At 32.2% G+C, this 22616-nt stretch overlaps 2 protein-coding genes and 1 long non-coding RNA gene across 3 annotated transcripts in view; 1 reads left to right on the forward strand and 2 right to left on the reverse strand.

Moving 5' to 3' along the window:
* Positions 1-1133: 1133 nt before the first annotated feature.
* On the reverse strand, positions 1134-2697 carry Vha13 (V-type proton ATPase subunit Vha13). The gene is made up of 4 exons (XM_088201305.1): positions 2546-2697; positions 2192-2292; positions 2023-2121; positions 1134-1955 (listed from the first exon to the last, which is right to left on the reverse strand). The coding sequence occupies exons 1-4, from the start codon at positions 2625-2627 to the stop codon at positions 1884-1886; spliced, it is 354 nt and encodes a 117-aa protein (XP_088057431.1). The 5' UTR covers positions 2628-2697; the 3' UTR covers positions 1134-1883.
* Positions 2698-5796: 3099 nt separating this feature from the next.
* dnr1 (E3 ubiquitin-protein ligase defense repressor 1) overlaps positions 5797-22616 on the forward strand; it is a 28985-nt gene continuing 12165 nt past the window's right edge. The window contains exon 1 of the mRNA XM_088201297.1: positions 5797-5976. Within this exon, the coding sequence (XP_088057423.1) occupies positions 5890-5976 (87 nt within the window). The 5' untranslated portion in view covers positions 5797-5889. The remainder of the gene's footprint in view (positions 5977-22616) is intronic.
* Positions 16460-21043, reverse strand: LOC148227562 (uncharacterized). The gene is made up of 3 exons (XR_015811896.1): positions 19132-21043; positions 18910-19054; positions 16460-16695 (listed from the first exon to the last, which is right to left on the reverse strand). It is a non-coding gene; the product is annotated as an uncharacterized LOC148227562 (long non-coding RNA).

Below are 22616 nucleotides of genomic sequence, written 5' to 3' on the forward strand. Positions count from 1 at the left end.
TGGCAACATACACTCTCTCTCTCTCTCTCTCTCTCTCTCGCCATGGCCAAGGCAAAGCAAAGCAAGCAAGCAAATTGATGGCAAAGTTGAATTGGTGTATGATATTTGAATGCATGTATGTATGTATATCAGCTAATGTTTTAAATGTAATGTGTTGATAATATGTAGGGACAACTTAGTTTTTGCTTGAGGCGCTAAAAAAGCTATGACGGACTTTGATTGTCATACCAGTATAGGGATCGTGATGGTGACGGGTGGCAATTAGACACAGATTGAACCGCTGCAGTAGTATATTTTGATGATTACAGTTGTTTACATTGTAAAAAAGGGCGGACGCGAGAAGATGCGTCCGTTCGCCAGGAAGGTTGCCAGTGGAGAGAGAAAACCGTCACGCCAATGCTACTCCAGCGCCGACCAGTTTTGGCCATAACAAATCTAAACTCGGCTCCCATACCAGTATAGGCTAAAAGTCACCAAAATCCAAGAGTTCAGCCTGATCTTCTAAAAGATTTAAAGATCTGAATTTCAAAACTATTGAGAATTTAAAAAATAATAAGGGTATTATACGAACAATACAGCAGCTTTGCATTTTTCCAAAAAATAAATGTGATGAAAGTTAAAATATTGATTAATTTTACTTAATTCTTCTATATAAATAATTTGTTTTAAGAATCAACGAGGCAACAATTAATTATTAATGATAATTTTTTTTATCAAATTTATGAAGTTCAAAATACAGTTCAAAATGGATGCAGCTCATTCGTAAAAGCAGCAAAATTACAGCTCCAGGTATTGAACATCTTATTACCACTGAATCTGTGGGCCAATTGTGTGTGAGCTCTATTACGTAAGAACTGAAAGTTCTCTACGAATATAAAAATTTGAAGTGTTTCACTAAAATATTTCGAGCACTTTTATTTTTTTAAATATGATAGATATGATTATTAGTGCATCAACAAATGTTACTTCTTAAAACAGGTACCTCTGTGGAGAGATATGGCCCAGGATTCGCATATGTATCGAGTTTCACCGCGTTTGTACTATGAATTTAATATACGAATTCAGTTTGAATCTGAAATAAATACTCATCGGTCAGCCTCATTTCTTCGAACCTTATAAAATGAATTCGTCACTTGCGTGAATAAATAAAATACTTTTATTTCACATCTAATATTATACAGAAACAGTAACAGCGAACTACTCTTAGATCTGTAACATTTCAACAATAATTTCACATCTCTGACAACATTCTACAAAGACAGAATTATTGTCATAAGATATATTATTTTTTCGTAAATTTCGTATATAGTAAATCGATTAAATAGCGATCATTGTAACATTATATATTTATTTAGCAATTTAACAAGTACACGTAATCGATCACAAAGAAAATCTATTACCAATACAACATTCTTAAGTGAATGGAATGATTAAATATATAAATTTACGCCTGTATATAAGTAGAAACTCAAACGATGATAAAACATTAATCTTATTAATTAAATACTGATAGACGTGTGCATTTTTATATACTTTTTAACTATGTACACAAAATATATGGTTTTTAAATAATATGTTAGATTAGAACAACGAAGTGAGGATAAATATATGTTTAAATTATGTAACTGTAAATTTATTATTGCACAGTGGAGGAAAAGTTTGCGTCGTTATGGAACATGGACTATTTGTTTATACAATACGACCGGTTTCATCGTTCTAAATATAACATATTGAAGCATACTAACGAGGGATGATACAACAACATATATACAATCCGTAAATGGATGTTTTGATTATTTTTTTTAATAAACAGTAACGGAACACGGTCAATACGTAGCGGATTATCGTTTGGCGGTGTTCTTATTTGAGCGTTCTGATACTTTTTATTCGATGCGGAAGTTGATGTGCATCTCCGGCTTGATTTCGTATACCAGTTTCAAGATTTCCTCGACCACCTGAAGACATTTTGATAAATACGTTAATTTAAATCAATATATAATCGACGAAGATTTGTATAAATACCTGATTTTTATGAACCGTGACCGCCTTATTCATTTCTTCGATCTTTAACTTAGTTTCGGTTTCAATTCTGGCGGCGACGTCTTCCCGGGAACCCATGTGCTGTACGGATATTATATAATTTAGTATAAAATAAGATATGAATATGATCGTAAGATAGAAACGTGACTACCTTGGCTTCGAACTCCTTGAAGAGCTTTACTCGTTCCTGTCTGTACTTTTCGATCTCATCTTGAGCTTCCTCTTTAGCCTCTTTTAACCTGCGCGCTTTACCTGTAATAGTTATAAAATATTATAGATATAGTCAATATGAATAGTTGAGGCGAAAGTCATGTGACTCGAGATTCTCATATCAAACACGCCCAATAAAATTTTTACTAGTAAGTATGATTTTTTCTTGGTCAACTTTCAGAAACAGTCGTCGAGTGTATAACACGCCCTAAAGGTTTGTTTTTAGCGGTCATCGATGGAGAATATGAGTGAGGATGGGATTTATCGGTCGAGTCGGAATATTGCTATAACTCACGCTTCCTGGCGTCTGCGACTTTCTCTGCGGCTCTCTTCTCGGCCGCCAGCAGCTGCTGGATACCCTGGGTGTGCGAAGCCATGGCTAGATGCGGAGACGAACGAGCAGTCGCAACTGGCTAACGTCAGTCGGATCGATACCGTCATATGACTACGAGTGCGAGCCCTCGCCGCTAGAGGCGCTCCGTAGTCACGCGAAACGCTACCAACATAACAAAAAAAATGGAATAAATAAATATTTTACAATAACAATAACACAATAAATACCATTATTCTAATATATATATAAATACATTATATCAAACATATTTTAATGTAATGACTTCTCCGACTACTTTATTTTAACTCGTAATATCGAATACCAAAACATTTTTTAATTCCTCTTTCTAGATATATTCAACAGAAATCAGCAGTCTATGGTTGGAAATGTTCCGATTGCTAACTGTCAAGAGACCGAAATATTTTTAATCGAACATAGAGCACAAACGCATTTCCAACTCAAACGTTCGCAATAAAACACAATATATGTTTTTACATTTTTTTTTTACAAATAATAATATTAACAAAATAAATGATAAAAAACATATCTATAAACATATAACATACAAAAATCATAAATTAAAAAAATTACAAATGCATTGCAATCTGGCTATTTTATTACTTTATGCATTTGACACACAGCTCTGTAACAAATAAAACACGAAACGCGTAATTTTATTACCGGAACAATAGTTAATCGTACGTCTTCGTCCAATATTACGAGTACTACTGAGGGCAGATGATGTAGGAAGATCTTTGAGGGCAAAAGTCTTCACGAATAATTATATCGCTGTCTTTTGCATATCATAAAGGCATTGAAAGCCATAATATCAATAAGATCCATAAATATTCCAAATGATCACCGCCTTATTTAAAATATCTGTCGTATTTTTTATTGTAACAAAATATTGATATCACACTTACATTATACGGATGTTAAGTGTTTTCATTACACTCCGATGAGTCTGACATATTTGATATGAACTATAAATAGTGAAACGTCCCTTTACCAATGCTACGACTCTGGATATAAATATTTACTATTTAGAGCAGTTTACCACTAACCTTGACACTTCAACATAGTCGACTGAATTTCAACTGAAACAAAGTCGAATTACACACATTTAGTTAGGAGTCATATTTATATTATAAGAACTTTTTGATGTTGTTAATATTTTTTTGTTGTTCTAGCCACCTTAATCAGTCACTTTATAAATTATTTTACTGCATGAAATAAATATTATTTTATCAATTCGAATATTATTAAGCCCATATTTTGATAAAATTATGGTTGATTCGGAATCCGACTATTCATTAGATGGAGAATAAATGAGGCGTTCAGAGTACAAAAGGTGAACTCGAAAAATGACCATTTCGATAAAAACAAGATTATATTTTTATGTATGATCGTAGTCAACAGCTATCTATTTTTCTCGTAACGTCGAATTCGCCCTTTGTGCTTGTAATGACAAAAATCAGAAAATGAACTTATAAATTCTTATAAAATAGGGACAATCTCGGCAAGATAAAAATATGGCTATAATCTCTATGAGGTAAGGATTTTTATTTATTTTATTTAATTACTTACGTAATTTCGCACGAGTAAGAAATAACTTATTCTGCGGTCACAGCTTAATACATTAAAATTATTATATTAATTGAATAAGTACACATTTAAAAAAATATAATAAATACACTTAAAACATTTAATGTTTGTGGTTATTGTGCAAAACCAGATTTTTTGCACGATTTATATATTTATTGTTGAAGTCTGAGCCTTTTCTCGTATACATAGTAGATATTTTTAGTTATTAAAATTCGAAGTTATAGTTTGCGTGAGCTGTCAATTCAATATGAACGAAAGATTTATTGTCGTTTTAACTGTCGAGTGAATGAAATATTTTTAATCGAGCGCAGAACGAAACCATGCTATGCATTTTTGTCATTGTTTATGCATACACACAAATGCATTTTCCACTCAGACCCGATGAGGTCAAGCACGCACGGATTCTCAAATGTTCACAAAAATCACAATATATTTTTTACATTTTTTCTTCACAAGGAATAATAAAATATAAATGATAAATACCATATCTATAATTATTAAACCTAAATTACTTAAGGTAAAAAGTACATCTATAAATATATAACATACAAAAATAATTAATTAAAAAACTCCAAATGCCTAGCAATCGGGCATTATATTACTTTTTTAATTTGACACACAAATGTTGGTATCATACTTAGATTATACAGATGATGAACTGTAAATAACGAAAATTGGTCATTACTGCTTTTGTAATTAATAATAATTTCAAATGTAAATGTGAAAAGTACTAATTTCATAATTGCAATAATCTTTGTCTGATTCCGATTCGAACATTTTAGTCACATCTTCGTTATCTGAGAGAAGTTCTACACATTTATATTCGAGATCCGATTAATCGGAATTATTATATCTTTCGGTTATCGCTATAAATATTATTTAAACTAAATTTAGTTTGAATTAAAATTATTTAACGTAGTAAAAACATAAATATTCTTAGTAAATAAGTCGAAAAATAATTGAGAACCGTGGGAATATTTTGCGCTTTGACGTAACTCTCCCGACGACAGACAAACAAATATTGACGCATTCTCACTTTGTCACATGCACGTGTCATCTCGCTCGTACACCTATAAGCGAATCTGTGCGAGAGAAAAGGGGATATACTCACCGTCCGATATACCACCCATCTCTCTCTTGCGAAATTTTCTGATAAAGTAGTTTAGCATGGGCACGTGAAAGTTAAATATTTTTATTATATAAATTAATAATTAAAGCCCCCTTACAATGTGATAATCATATTTTGAATGTTTTTTTAATTAGCTACTATCTTAGCACATGAATATCGCAGCCCGCATACAAAATGTAATAATATCTCAATTAAAATAATGTAGAGATCATTGAATCATTGAAAATCGTCGACGAGTAAACTTTTAGTAAGTGTGCGGGTTCTGTAGCAAAATAATTTTTGTACATGACCATTTTACCATCTCACCACTAATTATTTTGAATGAAATAGTGAATGTAAGGATAGAGATATGTTTTAAAATTATATTTAATTTAATATTAAAATTGAGATTAGTTGCGATGGCGTTAATGGCCGACGTCATATGTCATTCGCGGCCAAAATAGGCAACAAAGTGCCGTAGCTCGCTCGCGTGCGGTTCAGTATAGAACAAGCAGCGCTCGTCGTAGTATGGCAGTGCGCCACTTCCAGCCTCAGCGGCTTCCGTTCCTCGAAGAGTCTTCCTCTCAGCGCCATGTGGTGCCTCGTCAGCCAACCAAACGCGGTCATCATCGAAGTCAAGGTCGACCCCAAGGCCATAGGCCAGGAGTGCCTGGAGAAGGTATTGTTACTTTGTTGTTTACCTTCCTCCCCCTTAAGCATCCCGTTTGTATTATTTCGAATATCGGTGTATCGAACGCGTACGCGTCTTGCATATTAATTTGATCGTCCTTTCATATGCAAATCTATCCACTCGCAAGTTTGTTTTGAATGGAAAACAGCTGTCAATTTTTACATCGGCCATGTTCGAATTATTGAAATCCTGCTCGAATCATGGACGATATTTATACGACTTGGACCAAGATATATTAATGCGCATTTTTCGTTCCTACCTGATACCTGATTGCTGTTATCGAATTTGTTTTGTTTTGCTATGACACAATTTTACGACTGCTCGTTTCGCGTTTCATCGACGGTGATTTCGTTCACCAAATTAATAAATATTTATTCAAAATTAATTCCGCCATTGTTGCAATGAAATAAAGCCTAATTCATACTGTATTTCCTGCATATAAAGCTCGCTCACATTATTGTATAATAAATTATTTCTCTTATTTAAAAAATATTGTGGCGCATCTAAAAGTAGTCCGAATTATCTTAATTCTTAAATTTATTTATCTGACATATTTTCATTGTTTAATCTAAACAAAAATATATCTTATTTATATAAATATTGAATACTTGAATGCAAGGACATATTAAGTGATATTTTATCATAACTTTTGGTTCAGTTACACATAAGGCTAATAGGCAGTTTTAACGCCACCTCTATCTGTATTAATTTGTACAGAAAATAAACATTTCGTGTCGAAAATATTGTCAGATAACAGAAAGGCAACAATGGCTGCTAACAAACTAAATTATCATATTGCATTTGCAAAAGAAATGAATCATCTTTTAAAACTCAAAACAATTCTAAAATAAATAGATTAGATTAAAAATAGTTTTTAATGAATTCTATCGAAGAAAAAGACGCGTTACTCTGAAAATCAAATCAACGTTAGAAATGGTATTTTAACTTGTACTACTAGTAGCCAATTAATCATTCCTTTACCTTTAATTCGACAACTAAAACGAATATATCTGCTATTTCATATTGAATTTATACGACTCGCACGTCGCACGGAAAATTCCATGTCACATTGTTTGAATTACGAGAAGAACCATATTCTGGCACGATGAAAATTTTCCATCTGCAGACCTTAGCCAAATTGATTATTTGAAGCATGTATTCACAAAATGCTATTGCCATTTATCATTAAAAAATTATTGTATGCCGAGATAAATGTCCTTTTTATCAAATAATTTATGTCAGTTAACATGTTCTTGATTCAGCCAAAATATGTTAACCGACATTTTTGTTGAAAATTAGTTAATATGCATTAAATTAAGTTTCTTGTGTTCTTTAAAATGAATACACTCACAGCAAGTGAAGAACGTGTTAACTTATTATGGGAAGAATGTCTTTACAATTATGTAACATTTAGCGCGTGCTCATAATAATAGGATAATATGAAAAATGTTTCTTTAAATTTTATTAAAATAAAAATAAAGTTTTACTTGTGCGTTTTAGTGTTGTCGTAGGTATTTATTGAAATTTACAAGTATGTTTATTTATATAATCACAGATGAGCTGTATATTATACAAACGAAGCTGGTTACAAATCAAGGTCTTACTTGAAAAATCTCGATTATAAACATGTGATGAAATTATTATATATGTTGACGTACAATTCCTTTGTTTGATAAGTTTTAGTATGTGCAGAAGCATCAAGTAAAAAATAAACCATTCGTTTATATGTATTGCCAAGAAAATATGTCTTACGCAAAAATATACATTTATTCCCATCAAGGTGATCTTAAGCTTTTTTTTTCTGATTTGATGATTTATCTGTCTGAAGTTAATAATATTATTTATGATTTAATGATAAAGCTTGATGCTCTTCAGTACGATAGATAAATTATAGTATTTGAGATTGGAACGTCCTCGTTGGCAACGTAGATATATTAATAGTTCAAAATGTAATAAAATACATACACATGTTTTAGTATATACACCTGAAAGTAAAACACATATGCGTCCAAAATTATTATTCGTCGCTGCAAAATATTGATTCAAGATTAAAATTTCAAGATGTATTTCGTCAAAGGCGTTCGTATTTGCTTAGATGACTCCAATTCAAATATATGCGCGTTTCAATTATTACACAAATAATATTCAGGTAGTACTGAATGTTTTCAGTTCGTAACAAACAATTTGTTATTCAAAAATATGTAGGTTTTACAGTAGCTAATTGTATAACAGCGACCTGCCACCATTATAATCATAATATATTTTATTTGGTTGCGCCATATTCGGACTAGCCTCGAAAGGCCTGCCTCAGAGACCGTTATGGCCCGAATTTTATTCGTCACCATTGCAATGCAGCAAACTTTCTATAATCTATGAGGGTTTTTTGCCTACATTTTATAACTTCGTATGATTTGGTCTAAATATGCTAATGTTAATAATAATTGTAGTTCCAACCTAGGGCGACAAAAATGGCGCAAAAAAGTATAATGTTATAAGATTTCATGTAGTGCGAAAAATAAATATCAAAGCTTATTAAAATATCAGCAATATTAGCAATTAAAATATCGACTTTTCCAAAATAGAAAATGTGAATTTAAAAAATGCATATATTAACTAGTCAATGTATGCACTGTCAAATCATTTATGAACAATGTAACTAGTTATTGTATACTCTCACTGTTCGGTGTTTTTCAAAGTATTCAAAATTAATCATCTTTTGAAGTAGATTCCTTGTAAAGAGTAATTAATGGGCTGCTCATTGTTTTGATCTATGCTATTTTTTATTGGCTCTATGATTAATCGCACGCAATTATGTTGATTGTCACATACGCTTGTCGGAGAGTTCACACACTCACTAGTTAAAGCATACATTATATAGTAAAGATATATACAAAATGTAGCATTATAATCTTTATTGAAATTTAACATATTCTTTGTAGAAATTACAATTTAAAGTTTTTTAACGAAGTTTTCAGCTCGAGTCGCAGTGTGACCTGCATAGGGAAGTTCTATATCTATAGTATATTTTTTATGTATAAATTGATCGATTTCTAACGATTTCACAGAAGGCGACGATAGTAGTAATATGTAGAGCGATTTTTTTCAAACCGTTGTATTTGAATTAGTTTACTTTCACTACATTTTTTTTATATAAATATACTCGAAATTGTCTGTACGTTCCATCATTATCATTAGAGATCGGCCGTTCGGTAGATGTGCACATTGGACCCTGAACGTTCCATATACTAATTAATTTTAGTGCAACATTCTTATCTTTTTCTAATTCAAGTGGAAGCGTGTTACAACATTCGCGTGTCGTTGTTGTCATTTTTGCAACATTTTTCGACCTTTGTGTTATTTGAAATAATTAAATTATTGTATTATAAATGACTTAATACTTTGTTAAAATTTGTATATGCATTAGCTTTATGTGTGATGTCAATAACATTTGCCATCTAGTCAAAACTAATATTTTTTATTAATAAAAATAATTTTTAATGTCATAGAATATGATACAAAGTGCATATTGGAAGTTAATTATATTTTAAAGAAAAAGCAAAATTTCTTTATAAAAAGTATCTTTTCCTCAAATTATCGTTTTTACCTTAATGATTTTACCTTAATGTTTTTTGCTATAATGATTTGGGTTTTTTAATCGATCTATCATAATTTTTTTACTGCTACTTCACTGGAATTACATTTTTTTTGTCACAATTCATTCAACTATCTCATTTATATGTAAAGCTATGCGCTGAATTAAAATATTTTACTAGTATTTTCAAATTTTATTTTGTTATCAAACATTAAATTAAGGGTAGTTGATTTTTATTTTTTTATTTTAATACATGAGCTGAAGTAGCTCATTATTACAACATTTTCAATACCAGATATGTACGACCTAGTTCGATTTTAATTAATCACCACGATATTCATCCGTGGGATTAGGAAAATCTAGGTAAACCTAATCTGTGATGATCGATCGGAATTATAATTATTTAATAACAACCAATACTGATCTCCCAGATACGATACATATAAGAACACTATGGTCCGCATGGGATTCGAAGCCAGATCTTTCATGTCAATAGTCGTAGACTTATACCACTCGTCTATCGTGCTGGATATGGTAGCCTGCATAATTTACGGCAAGAATGTATAGTATATGTACTCTTGCCATAAATGCCATTATGCCATTTAGTCCTGTAGATTATCGCGTGTTTTTTTTATTAACGAAAAGAACTAGGAATAAATATTTTTTTTTAAATAATAATAACTTAAGAGGGTATGCAAAGTTTGCAACATGATTTTAAAATTTAAAGAGGTTAGGTGCGAACGAGCGGCAGCGAGCGAGCGTTGGTCATAACATGAACACCCCATGAATAATAAGGCGGATTATATAAATGAATACTTGCCTCCGACATGTCATTTATAATTGTATATAAATATATAAACATTTGAATAAAATTGGTCTGCATTCTCTTCGTGAGAATATACTTTGCTATTTTTAATGAAATATGTCAATTTTTTTTATGAATTATTAAAAAGATTGTCTATTTACAACTAGCTATGTTTACAGGTTTTTTTATTCAAAAGGTGTAATTTGAAGTGAAAAAAGTTTAATTTGAAATAAAAAACCTGTATCAAAACTACCTGTCAGTTGACACTTTCATATCTCGGGTTATTCTTATACAATGTTCGTTTTATTCGTCATTTACTATAGATTTTTTCATAAATTGCACAATTTCTGTCTATTTATAAAGCGCTTATTGAAAATTCTATCATCTGTAGTCTCGTCGTTAGATACGAAGTCCAACTTTCCACGTGCTCGTTGTGAGTCACGATGTGAGGTCGTTACGTTTTTTTTCACGTGAACTTTTTTTTTGCGTTCGTTTAATTTGTTTTAATTTAAACGGATCGAACTTTGGTCGTCGAATAATTAGTTTATATTTACTACGTATATGCAGATACATATATAGTATGTGCATAATATATAGCGAAAGCCGAAAAGTGTGCCACCGAACACGTTTTATGGTTTGTATATGATTTTTTACGCTCATCGTCCATAGTAATAATAAATTATAATGCAGCTCTCTAAAGTAGTTTTTAATTGATTCACAAAATATAAACAGATTTTTAAAAATGGTCAATGTTTACGTCTGTTTTATTACTATTGCACACTTGACAATTTTCAAATTTTCTGCATAGTAATACGGTTTATATAACTTCAACTGTGCATTATTTGCCTGCGAATATTTGACGTATTAGCAAGTTCAATGCCCTGCTGTGTTTCTGATTTTTAAGAAGCGACGATATACTCGTTTGTGTCAAGTTTCTTCCGCGAATGCGTTTTTATGCATTATCCTCAGTTTCAGATCCTCTTTATGGCTTGTTTCATTGTACGAGCGCCAAAACATGTTGTATACGTCATACGCATCGACCACATCCTGCTCGTTTTATGCTTTCAAAAATAAAATTGCGTTTTCGCAGAGGCGATCGCTCGCGAATGCGAGTTTTGTAACGCCTGTCGGTCCAAAGTCCGTCTCGATCACCTTCGTTTCACATGTGTGACCGGCTAACTGACTTGACTGACTTTGTTGTACCATTCGTTTGTACAATAATTGCAATTAAGATGTCTCGCATTGCGTCGTTTAAATAATCAGATCGGATTCAGTACACGCATGGAAAGATTATTTTTACATGGATAATGTCCTCTGGTTTATGAAGTGGGATGAGCTAAAATGTTTACCCATCTTAAGTAAAGGACATTTTTTATTGGAAATTTTAATATTGATCGTGATCGCAAACTTACCGCAACGCTTAGCATTGTCGACAAAATATAACCATCCAACAATAAATTAATTGGTTCTCTTATATCTAAAAGAAAAAGAAGATCGAATATCTTTCTTCACGCCCATATTTTAGAAGTTCATAATATTTTTTTAATTCAGCGTTTTTAATCTTTTAACGCCTTCTATGGGAAGGGGTCTTCGGAGCGGGTTGTTACGCCCTTCTTCGGCGACGACTAAAACTGTTTCTTCCCGACCGTGACTTAAATCCGTTACCCCGTTCATTTGACGGAGGGAAGGGGGTTCTCGGAACCAAAACTCCATATATTTAATCAAAATATAATATAACTAATCAAAATTTCCATCGACGAGTCACCCCTTTCTCTTTTCATTTGAAGCGGTTTGGCGTGGCACATGGTCGCCACAGAAGTTTATACATATGTAGAAATAATAAATTTGATTTGATGAATATATTATATATTCCATGGGTAATATAGAAAACTTTCGTTCTCCGTTGATTGTTTACCATAATGATATAAAGTGGGATAAGTTATTCGAACTTTCAGTAAACTTCGACCTCATAGAGAGAGAATTTCAACTTATATATTTATGTATACAATTTACAAGGACTCACTTTCTTCGTATTATGCGCGGTGTTAATTTGACTTGTAAAATTTCGCCAATCGTTCCAATATCGTTAACCTTTCGATTTTTCACGCGCATTTTAGAGCACCGAAAACGTGACGATATTGCCATTGTTCAACGCGAAAAACAATAACATTAAAAAATGTTGTTATTGCATAATTTTCAAGGATGCCCACACATTACTTGAAGTGTCGATTAGTGTTATTGTCGATATTTCAATTTTATTTATATGTTTTTCTTGGAGAAAATAACATTTTTATGTGAAAACTCGTTTCCATACACAAGGCAGTAAAACCATGAATTATACTTTCGTATTATTGATTCTAATAAGCATGTAATTGGCGCTTGCGTCAAATTTATGTTGCATTTTCATTAGCGAACACGTCTCAGTTGTAAATTACTATTATTTAGTGCATTTTATATTAACGCTGTGGTGTAAACAAAGCGAGTAATTAAACTATCTAATAAAAATAAATATGATAAAAGCTTTTTTGTTTTAATTCACTCTAATAATTTACACGACGTAAAGGTGTTTAATTAATTATTTTTTTAGGAACAAATAATTGTAATATATAATATTATTACTTTTCCTTCCGACCCATATGCGGAGCATCGTGCTTACCGCGAACATCCTGCTATAGCTTTTGATATCGTAATTCGAACCATCCATCCTGTTTATCTATCTGAGTAATCTTCTTATCATGTATAATACATACTTTTATCCTCGCCTACGTCTCGAGCATCAGCGTTAAAATTAGATAGTTAAAACTGCACCAATTACTTTTGATTAACCGTGTCCGGATGCGTGAATTTGCGCTTTTCTGCGCGCTGGTGAATTTCTAAAGCGGTTTATTTTTTGCGCGTTGGTTCGCATTAGGCATTCATCATTATGTTTTGTACAATCTCGACGAGTTTTTTCTTTCGGTTGTAATGTATAGAACTTTCCTTAGTGCCACTACAAATTCACTAGTGTAATCTGAAATGATCCAACTCATTTCGATCGTTTCAAACGTAGACACATTGTATTCTATAAAACAAATTGCTTTCGACTTGTTAAGTTCAAACTTTGTTTAGTTCTACTTTGTCGAATGTCGAATTAGTGCTTTGTTTATCTAGCAAGTTTAAAACTGCTTAATTTAAATGAAAATGTAATAAGTTTAAGGTTAACGTATACTATTTGACCTTATTTAATAATGCAGACTGCGCTTGAAACTATTGAATGTAAACTAGCAGTTTTTAATAATATTTAATAAAATAAATCTCCGCGTGTATAAATTAATGATGTTAATTTAGCCACGTTAATTAACATAATAAATTGTATTTTGAAATAATATGGTGTACACTGTAATGTACAAAAAGTCTTGGTGAAAACAAAAACAAGGATGATTTAACTCGGTTATTCTCAATTGAGCGATCGCAGATAGTTCGTAATAAATGGCGGCCGATTGTCGAAATTTTTTATTCAGGGGTTCCTCAAGAGTACATCCTGAGCTCTATGCTCTTCGCGTTAATAACATATCGAAAAGTGCTCTACTGTGTTATTTTCTCTATCCCGTTCGCCATAAGGTTATTCTTACAATTTAAATGCGAACGTTTTGGCTAGAAAAACTTCCACTAAAGATCTCAAAATTACTTTTGCGAGTAAGTGGAGTTTCTCTCTACACGTAAACGACGTATGTGATAAATCTCTCAATATAATCTAAGCTTTATTATGAGGAACGCATTTCACTTTATTGTTCGTGTCTTCTGTGAATCCCTGAGTAACCATACTCCATCTTAATCGAAACAATTCAAAAAAATTATTGAGATAACTTTATGAGAGAAAGGATCTTGTGTCCCAGAATTCTCTTAGAAAGTTGTATATCGTTAAGCATATCTTCAAACGACTGAATGCTGTCCAGGGATGTAATTTCAAAATTTGTCATAAGTGGGAGGGGGGGGGGAGTTGGCCATTCAGTATTTCTTTTATATTTCCATTTCATTAAAATTCATTCATGACATGCATTTTTTCGGCCAAATTTAAGGAGGTCCCTGTTTAGTCGCAGTCACCATCACAGTTAAAACGCTCGGTTATGTAACGTTCATATTAAGACATTTTTTTAACAATATTACGATTTGTAAGAATCGAATGAAGCACATATAAACCGAATTTTGACCAATAGGAGATCGCAAAAAACAATTATTCCTTCTTAGAAGTCAAAAATTCACGTCAAAAGCAATAAAATCGTGTCGGCGCCGTTGCACCGCGCATTGACTTCTGAGAAGTGATAATTGTTTTTGCGCCCTCCTATTGACCAAAAATCGAATTGAATATACTTTGATCAGCCCTCTTATATTAGAAGTCCATACTAATATCGATATAGCTATCATAGTGGAATATATTGTGTACTCTTTATAGAGTACATAATATATAATAATTATATAAATTAAACTATCTAATTAAAAGTAATAATAATGAATTATATTCATTTGTTTATTTACATGTACGCATTGGGTTAACATGTTTCGTCACGATGGTCTTAATTTAATTTAAATAAATAAATTTTACACGATACAACTAGAAAAAATAACCTTAAAAAAGTTCATTAAAATATCGATTCAAGATAAAAAAAAATATATTCCATTGTTTTATAGTAGACCGAACATTTTCGTATCGAAAGCCACATAAACCCTTTATTCATCGGCCCCACTGGTATATTTGATGAATCAAAAGGGCCAAATAAATATATGTAGTGTTATTTTATTTATGTTATAACTGAATTATTTATGTTAGGTAAAATGCTTTTTTTTTAGCAAAATGTGCTCCCTATTTTTCGTTGTATATATTTCGCATATATAACGCACAAAAAGTTTTAAAATAAAGCCGCATTTAAAAAACTTGGATTTTTTCCGCAAAAATGAATGAATGAGCTAAATTGTAATTAAATAAACATTGGGAATTCCATATCTTGATTGCCAAAGTTCAATATAACCGCAAGTGTGGGATATTTTATTCCACAATGACGCGTGTACAAAGTACATATTATTAAAAGTAGCACAATAGTGTATTCGTTTTAAAATAAATTCAACCCTTCAAGTGTTCTCACAATTGTGAATGTTGTGTGCCACTTTGTGACCTATGGTTGATCTGGTTTATATACAATAATGTTATGCAGATGTATAGGATTAGTGAATAAGATCAGTTACATTTTCTACGGTCCACAACATATTTGAAAGTCGAGTTTCTCACGATTGAATCAGTCAGACTAAACTTCAAAATGTACGGCGCTAATTGACGCGAAAATTAGACACTCGACACAAAAATTGCATCACATTTTATTTTTACTTATGATAATATATGCTATAAATATATTTTTCTCATGACCTACCATAACAATAAAAATAAAAACTACAGTGGCGCTGATATTAAAATCAGCAATACAAAGCACTAATGCTATCCAGCTGTGAGTCATGTTTCTATCAATATATGTTCAGTTTTTTAAATTCCACATTTTCGGCTTGGAATTGCTCACCTATACTTAATTTTAAATCCCATTAAATATTGTAATCGTGTCGAGAATTAAAAAAACCGCGCCGATCCGCTATATAGTGTATGTATTATAGTTGCATGTCCGTCTGTCTCGCTCTGTTCGGTCTCGCTTTCGCCGGCCGCGGTCGGTCCAAAGTCCATAGTCCGCGGCGTGAGCACGTGCGCGCCTCGTGGGTGTTTGGTCGATTTCACCTCGCCCCGTCTCGCTCGCTCACCTGGCCTTTGTCTTCCTCCTCCGCCGTCCACTCTGACATCTTTGGCTTAAATTGTTGTGCACGCTTCTTGCACAACGGCGGCACACCGCGAGGAGTGCGCGTCGATTTCCTGACGGCGCCGGACAGAGTTGTAGGTCAGGAAGAGAGAACCCTGGCAAAGACTCGTCGAATGTTAATAATTGTAGCGATGCACTATTGGGCCAATTCCTCTGATTCTCTAAAATAAAAGGTCATCTAAAGAAAATATGTGCTAACGTCAGCCAATTCATCCGATTATAATAATAAAAATAGTTTACATGCATTAGAAGTACTAATTAATAACTAATTAGGATATGTTCAATTGCCGTAAAAACTTACGAAGAGGCATGTCTTTGTGTTGCGTGTCATGCATTGTCGTGTTGCAGTATACGTCTTTGTTTATTTACAACAACTGATCGATAGTATAGTGCAGCCGTGTACTCTTTTAAATCAATACGAATAAAGTAATTAATTATGGTAATGTTTTTTTAAGCATACCGATTTTCTTTAGCAGCTGAAATAATTAATTACAATAAAAACAGTTTGAAACACTTATAAATATGTGCGTATGAACCTATATTCGTTATTCAAATTGTATTTTTCGATTCTTCATAAGCTTTGGAATACATATACAGTAAAATCCCTTTGTAACGAATACTTAAATAACGAAATTCTCAGTATAACGAAGCTTCAACTTTTCTCAGAAAAACTTTCATATAAAATGTTTTCATTGTAACGAAGAATGATCTCAGTATAACGAAATATTTCGATCCGAATTTAAGAATGACGTTACAGCTTGACACAATATTTCTCCGAATTCAGTTCGATGTGTCCACAAGCGACATTCAAGGTGTTTCACCGATCCTCAAATTTTTTTTTTAACAAATTTTATTGCGCTCATTACAATATCTTTAAAAATAGACAAAAAACAATCTTTACATCTCGTATGAGGTTATTTTGATGCTGCAGTAATATGGTAAAAATACCTTTCATTCAATATAACGATTTTTTAGTATAGCGAACTTTTTTCTTCGGTCCCGTGAGCTTCGCTATACTGAGATTACACTGTATTAGAATAATTGATCGTTTATTATTTGATATTTGAACTCTTCATTACAAAGTAATACCAACGACGTGTTTATTACAACATTACAAAAAAATGTTTGTAATAATTTGTAATGATCGATGGTAACTCAAAAGATGCAGATAGCTACAATCATTCAACTACCTTTTATTTGTATGGCAGAATAATGTATAATACATATAAAAATCTTATCTGAGATAAAAAAAAACTGAAGATGCAATGAAACGTAAACAAGCTTTTTTATGTTTATTTAATCTTATTAACTATATAATATTTTATACGTCCTTGGACGCATGTTTTAAAGCCATTGTTTGCAACATACATACGTTCCAGGAAATATCGCGTAAATCGAAGCATATAATGTGATTTGTAATAAAGAAATTATCTTATGTATTATGTTAATATTAGCCTGCTTAATGTCATAACACAATATATCATAATTGAGGAAATACATAATATTTCGCAACAAATATCTAATTGCGTTACTTCGTTAAATTTATCCATTTCCTCTCTTGTGATTAACAGAATATATTATTTCAAATTTCATAACGGAATTGTGTAAAAAATCATCACCGTTCGGAGAAAATGAAGGATTCTGTTTTAGAATAATGTATGTTCCAATTAATAAATAAACTAATAAACTTATCAGCATCAATCTTATCACAACTATAGATAATTTAGAAATAATAGAATTCCGAATTTGTAAATAACTTTAGCTAACAATTATCTAGGGTTACATATCAATGATTTGGCGACTACAAAGGTCGATTATAAACTATCTAAAAATGTCATATAAATCGGAGCATATCAACATAATACATACACGACTTATTTGTCGAATATTGATTAAAATGTATTCAAGCGTTCTCATGTAAGTTTGATTATGGCAACCGCAATGGGGTCGCCAAATGCGTATTTTATTATGTATTCGTGACATTTTATACGAAAAACAATGAATAATTCCGTTCAAAATTCTGAGCATAGTCTACACTTGAATTCAAATATTTATATTATGACGTATGTAAATTATTACCTTAATTAGCAGAAGGCATTATACATAATAATTTATTGAGAGGCATATATGTACATATATAGGAACTATGTCTCGTCGTAAATCAACGTCTTGATAGCTTCTAAGTTTACCATAAACCATGATGATTAATCAAGCAAAGAGTGCGATCCCTCCTATTAAATTGTTTTATTATTTCATACTAATTTATAAGGAGCGTCCACATTTACGTCGAGTTCATACTTGAACGCAAGCTAATGTATATATGTACTATATAATCGTTTATTGGTTTACTTAAAGCACTTGTTTAGCGTTAGAATACTATTAAATAATCTATTGGCGTTGCTCCAAATATGGGTACGTTTGAAGTTTGAACACACAGTTAACTATTATAAAAAACTCAAATTCCAAATTCATATTCTGCTTTGTTCCGGATTTTTTTCAGCTAGGTGAAATTCATAAACAATTGCGACATTGACCCCCAGAGCCATTGAACATCGATCGTATATTATGTTGTTTAATTCAATGCCGAACCTTTGCTCTTTTTATCAAGTCAATGTGTGCAAACGATTGTTAGATTTGCATAAACGATTCCATCCGCTTCCTCGGCTTGTTTACAAACATTCCTGACTTACCTGGAACGATGTTTTTTCTTATCACCCAACCAAAAGAGACATGTGTCGAATTTGTCGCTTGCCGATCTCGAAAGGAAAAAATACACTTTGAATGTTGAGCAAGAACGTCGGGTCCAAAGTCCGACGGCAAACCAGCGACTCGGTGCTGAAACGTGATAAAAGCCAACTCTGTCAACGCACCTTACTTTATCGTTATTAGCTCACGTGCGTCGAGCTCTTTACCTTAGAATTGATTTTCGCCCACAGTCCAAAGTCCGACTGTCGTCGGATTCAATTGCGAAACGTCGCAAACGACATTGTCCTTTTTGATCAAATCTAAATATGGACTAATTTGTACTTGATTCATGGATCTGTCATTCTGTCAAACGAATGCAAGCTCCAAAACATAGTTCAATCATATAAAATATATAGATTATACTCTGTAATACAATATCTGTTAAATTCTAATAAACTATCTTATTAAAATATTTTGAGCAATAATATTGGATAACAACATCAGTTAAGGCTTTGAGTGCATTTGCTTATTTTTATCATGCATTTTCGCCGAATTTGAAATGTTTTGATAAAATTTTACATTTTTTCACGCTATCAAAATAATTATAAATGTAAATATTACCATCTATAGATAAAAAAATAACGTGTTGAAAATGTAATCCGGCAGCAGTGTTCCATTTTCGTTCCAAAATAAAGTGACATGGGCCCAGATGTCTTGAATTAAATTTGATTAAAATCAAACATAGTTTATTAGTCTAATTTGAATTATTAGTATGAATCGAATGTTAGCCCTTGAATTCTTGACGTAGGATGCTAGATTTTAGTGACCATGAAAATATACGTATATTTAGATAAGGTGTCAGTCGTTCTCCTTGAACAAAAATGTCTGAAATGATATGTTTTGAGCTCCAGTAGCAATATCTTTCCTCGAATAAAAATTTTCAATATGCCCTTTTTATTTTTAGTGTACTCCTTTGATATTTTCAAAATCTGTTCACCTTGATAAATAAATTTGGATCGTTTCACAAACAATAGTATTTTGAAACTAATTAAAAAACATTAATTTCTGCCCTTAATGAAAAGAAAATCGCGTCGTCCGTTCGATGTTATAATCGACTTGAAATCACGCCCAGAATGATTTATCATTTTTAAATATTTTTTATTGTTTTGCGTGTTATCTGATTGGAACAGATTATACAATTTATCATTATTCGTTATGGTTTTTTATATTATTAACAATAGCCATGATCATAATTTAAGTTTGATTGGATATGTATTTGTTAATAAGTTTGACTGTCCAATCGCGTTCAAGCAAAGATGAGTGACTGCTAGCGAAATGTTTTTTTTGGAATCAAATCGATGTATTTTTCAGTAATAGAGCATTTGCAGACATTCCATTGCGATAATCATCTTCAACACTGATCATTGTGTATGAAGGACTAATTGTTCCATACTTTCACAAAACTTTGCAGACATTAATAACTGCATAACCTCACAAAAAAATAATTGTGTGTCTAGTAATACATACTTTCTTTGTATCAAGTCGCAAATAATCTGTTGAACATACTGTCCGATTTTATAAAATACAACAACATATATTTAGAGGCTTGTGGTAAGCCTTACGTATTGTGTTTGCTGTTAGAAGTTTTTCGTATTTATTTTTCAATTAAAAGTTCACCCATTATTTATACACGTTGCCTAGTAACAGGTGCTTAAGTAAAAACATTTGTCTATCACTGTGCAAAACTCGTTATTGTTTTTACTTATTTTTATATACATATGTACATACACATGTGGTCAATGCTAGTTCAGAGCATAATTCGAAGGTCTGTCGTTGATCAAGCGACTAGTCATGCACTGATAAATTGTTACACCAGCAAGTGAAATTGTGAAGTTTTTTGGGAACTAGTCAAAGCTATTGAGCACTGTGACATTCATGCATGATTCAAATTTTAAAATTTTGTGGAGAAATTTAGTGGATTGTAAAAAAAATACACTGCGATCTATTATGTCATTGAGCGAAACTCGTTTTTTTATCCGGCGCAAAACGTTCCTCTTGGATAGTAACAAAGAAATGGCGTGCATGCGATTCAGCATGCAATGACTAGCGTACGTGATGGAAGACAGGCGCTGCTGCACTGCTTGGAACCCAGTACTGCCAGGAAAAAAGGTCAACGTAAATCGACGCGAAGGTCGAGGACTCCCCGATTTGTCAGTCTGAGCAATGAGTCATTTTATTCGCAACTTTCCCGACGCCGTAGTTACGTATACGTGTCGACGTTCACGCGCGGCGGTACAATAACATTAACGACATCGACCTGTAGAACGATATTTGGAGTAATTGGGACGTGGCTTTGACCCGCATTTTTGAAGAGCTTTTTGCGCTGGAAGGTTCCCAAAAACGGCCGACGCTTTTCCGAGAATTGTCTTTATATAAATTTTCTCTGGCTGAATGAACTATAATAGCTAAAATACTTATTGTACAGACTTGCGATGTAAAAGTTATCTTGAATGTAAATAGTGATTTAATCCATCACGCACAGTTTCTATACAAATCATACTTCTAACTTTGACATTTTTTTTTCAATAATTAAAACTGATCTTGTTTATCATCAACAATTAGTTTTATTCTATGTTTAAATGGACAATTTGTGGCGATTTAAAATTATATCAAAAACATTGAGGCAGAATACCTTATTGATCAGAAAAAGTTGTATTTCCACCACTGATGAAACAATTTGGCACAATTTTTGCCAAAAGAAGGAAAATGTTTTCAGTACTTCTGTGACCAATTCTCTAGTTTGTCAGAGGCGAAATTGAAGGAAGGCATTTTTGTTGCACCCAACATCAGAAAATTTTGAACAAAAATGAAAAAAAAGTGAGAAAGAGGCGTGGAAAGCATTTAAAATTATTGTAATCAACTTTCTTAGAAATAAAAAAAGAGTCAAACTACAAGTATATTGTTGAAGTAATGTGTTTAAAAGTACGTTTCCTCCATTCAAATCTGGACTACTTTCCTGAAAAGTTCGGTAAGCGAAGGAGCAAGGTGAATGATTTCACAAAGACATAAATGTGATGGAAATGCGATACCAGGGAAGATGGAATGTACACATGATCGCGGACTGTTAGATGTTGAAAAGGGATGATCCTCAGCAAGTTTGCAAGAGAAAATGTATTTTTTTTTGTATCGATTGGAAACTTTCTTAATGATTTTAGTTTTCATATTTGTGTATCTCTAGTACATATATATTGAGTGTCAACATTAAAACACAAATATCTTAAAATGTCATTTTTTAATCTTTTATTAAATTTTTGTGAAATAACCTTACATTTTTATCAGCACTAAAAATTAGTTAACAAATTTAAAACAATTTACAAAAAGTTGTTTTTTGCAGGTATGTATCGTCTATGTACATACGTATACACAGATTCGCCGGTTCTAAAGTCCGCCTATAATTAACTATCAACGCTCGTTGTCACATTGAGACGCTTTTTGCGTAATTTTTGCAAAAACACAATGAGTGTATGATTAAAGTTTGCCGATCGACCCCGCGATCTTTGAGTAATACATCTAGTTTTTTTTATGTCACTCTTTTTTGGTTCAGTCGAGGTCTATTTCTAGAGTGACTGTTTACGCAGATGAGAGATTAATCAAATTTGAATAGCTGTAGTGCAAATTACCTCTCACTATTGACGTCGACCCCCTTATGAGT

This window comes from Plectrocnemia conspersa, unplaced genomic scaffold (assembly GCF_051122295.1).
Source record: "Plectrocnemia conspersa isolate PC_06_02 unplaced genomic scaffold, ASM5112229v1 ptg000013l, whole genome shotgun sequence".
NCBI classification, from domain to species: domain Eukaryota; kingdom Metazoa; phylum Arthropoda; class Insecta; order Trichoptera; family Polycentropodidae; genus Plectrocnemia; species Plectrocnemia conspersa.

Bases quoted from the DNA above. Each gene is read 5' to 3' on its own strand.
- Vha13 (XM_088201305.1), bottom strand. From the start codon at position 2,627: ATGGCTTCGCACACCCAGGGTATCCAGCAGCTGCTGGCGGCCGAGAAG. The intron at 2,293-2,545 runs GTGAGTTATAGC...TAACTATTACAG, and splicing joins AGTCGCAGACGCCAGGAAGC to GTAAAGCGCGCAGGTTAAAA. The intron at 1,956-2,022 runs GTATTTATACAA...AAATGTCTTCAG, and splicing joins TCACGGTTCATAAAAATCAG to GTGGTCGAGGAAATCTTGAA.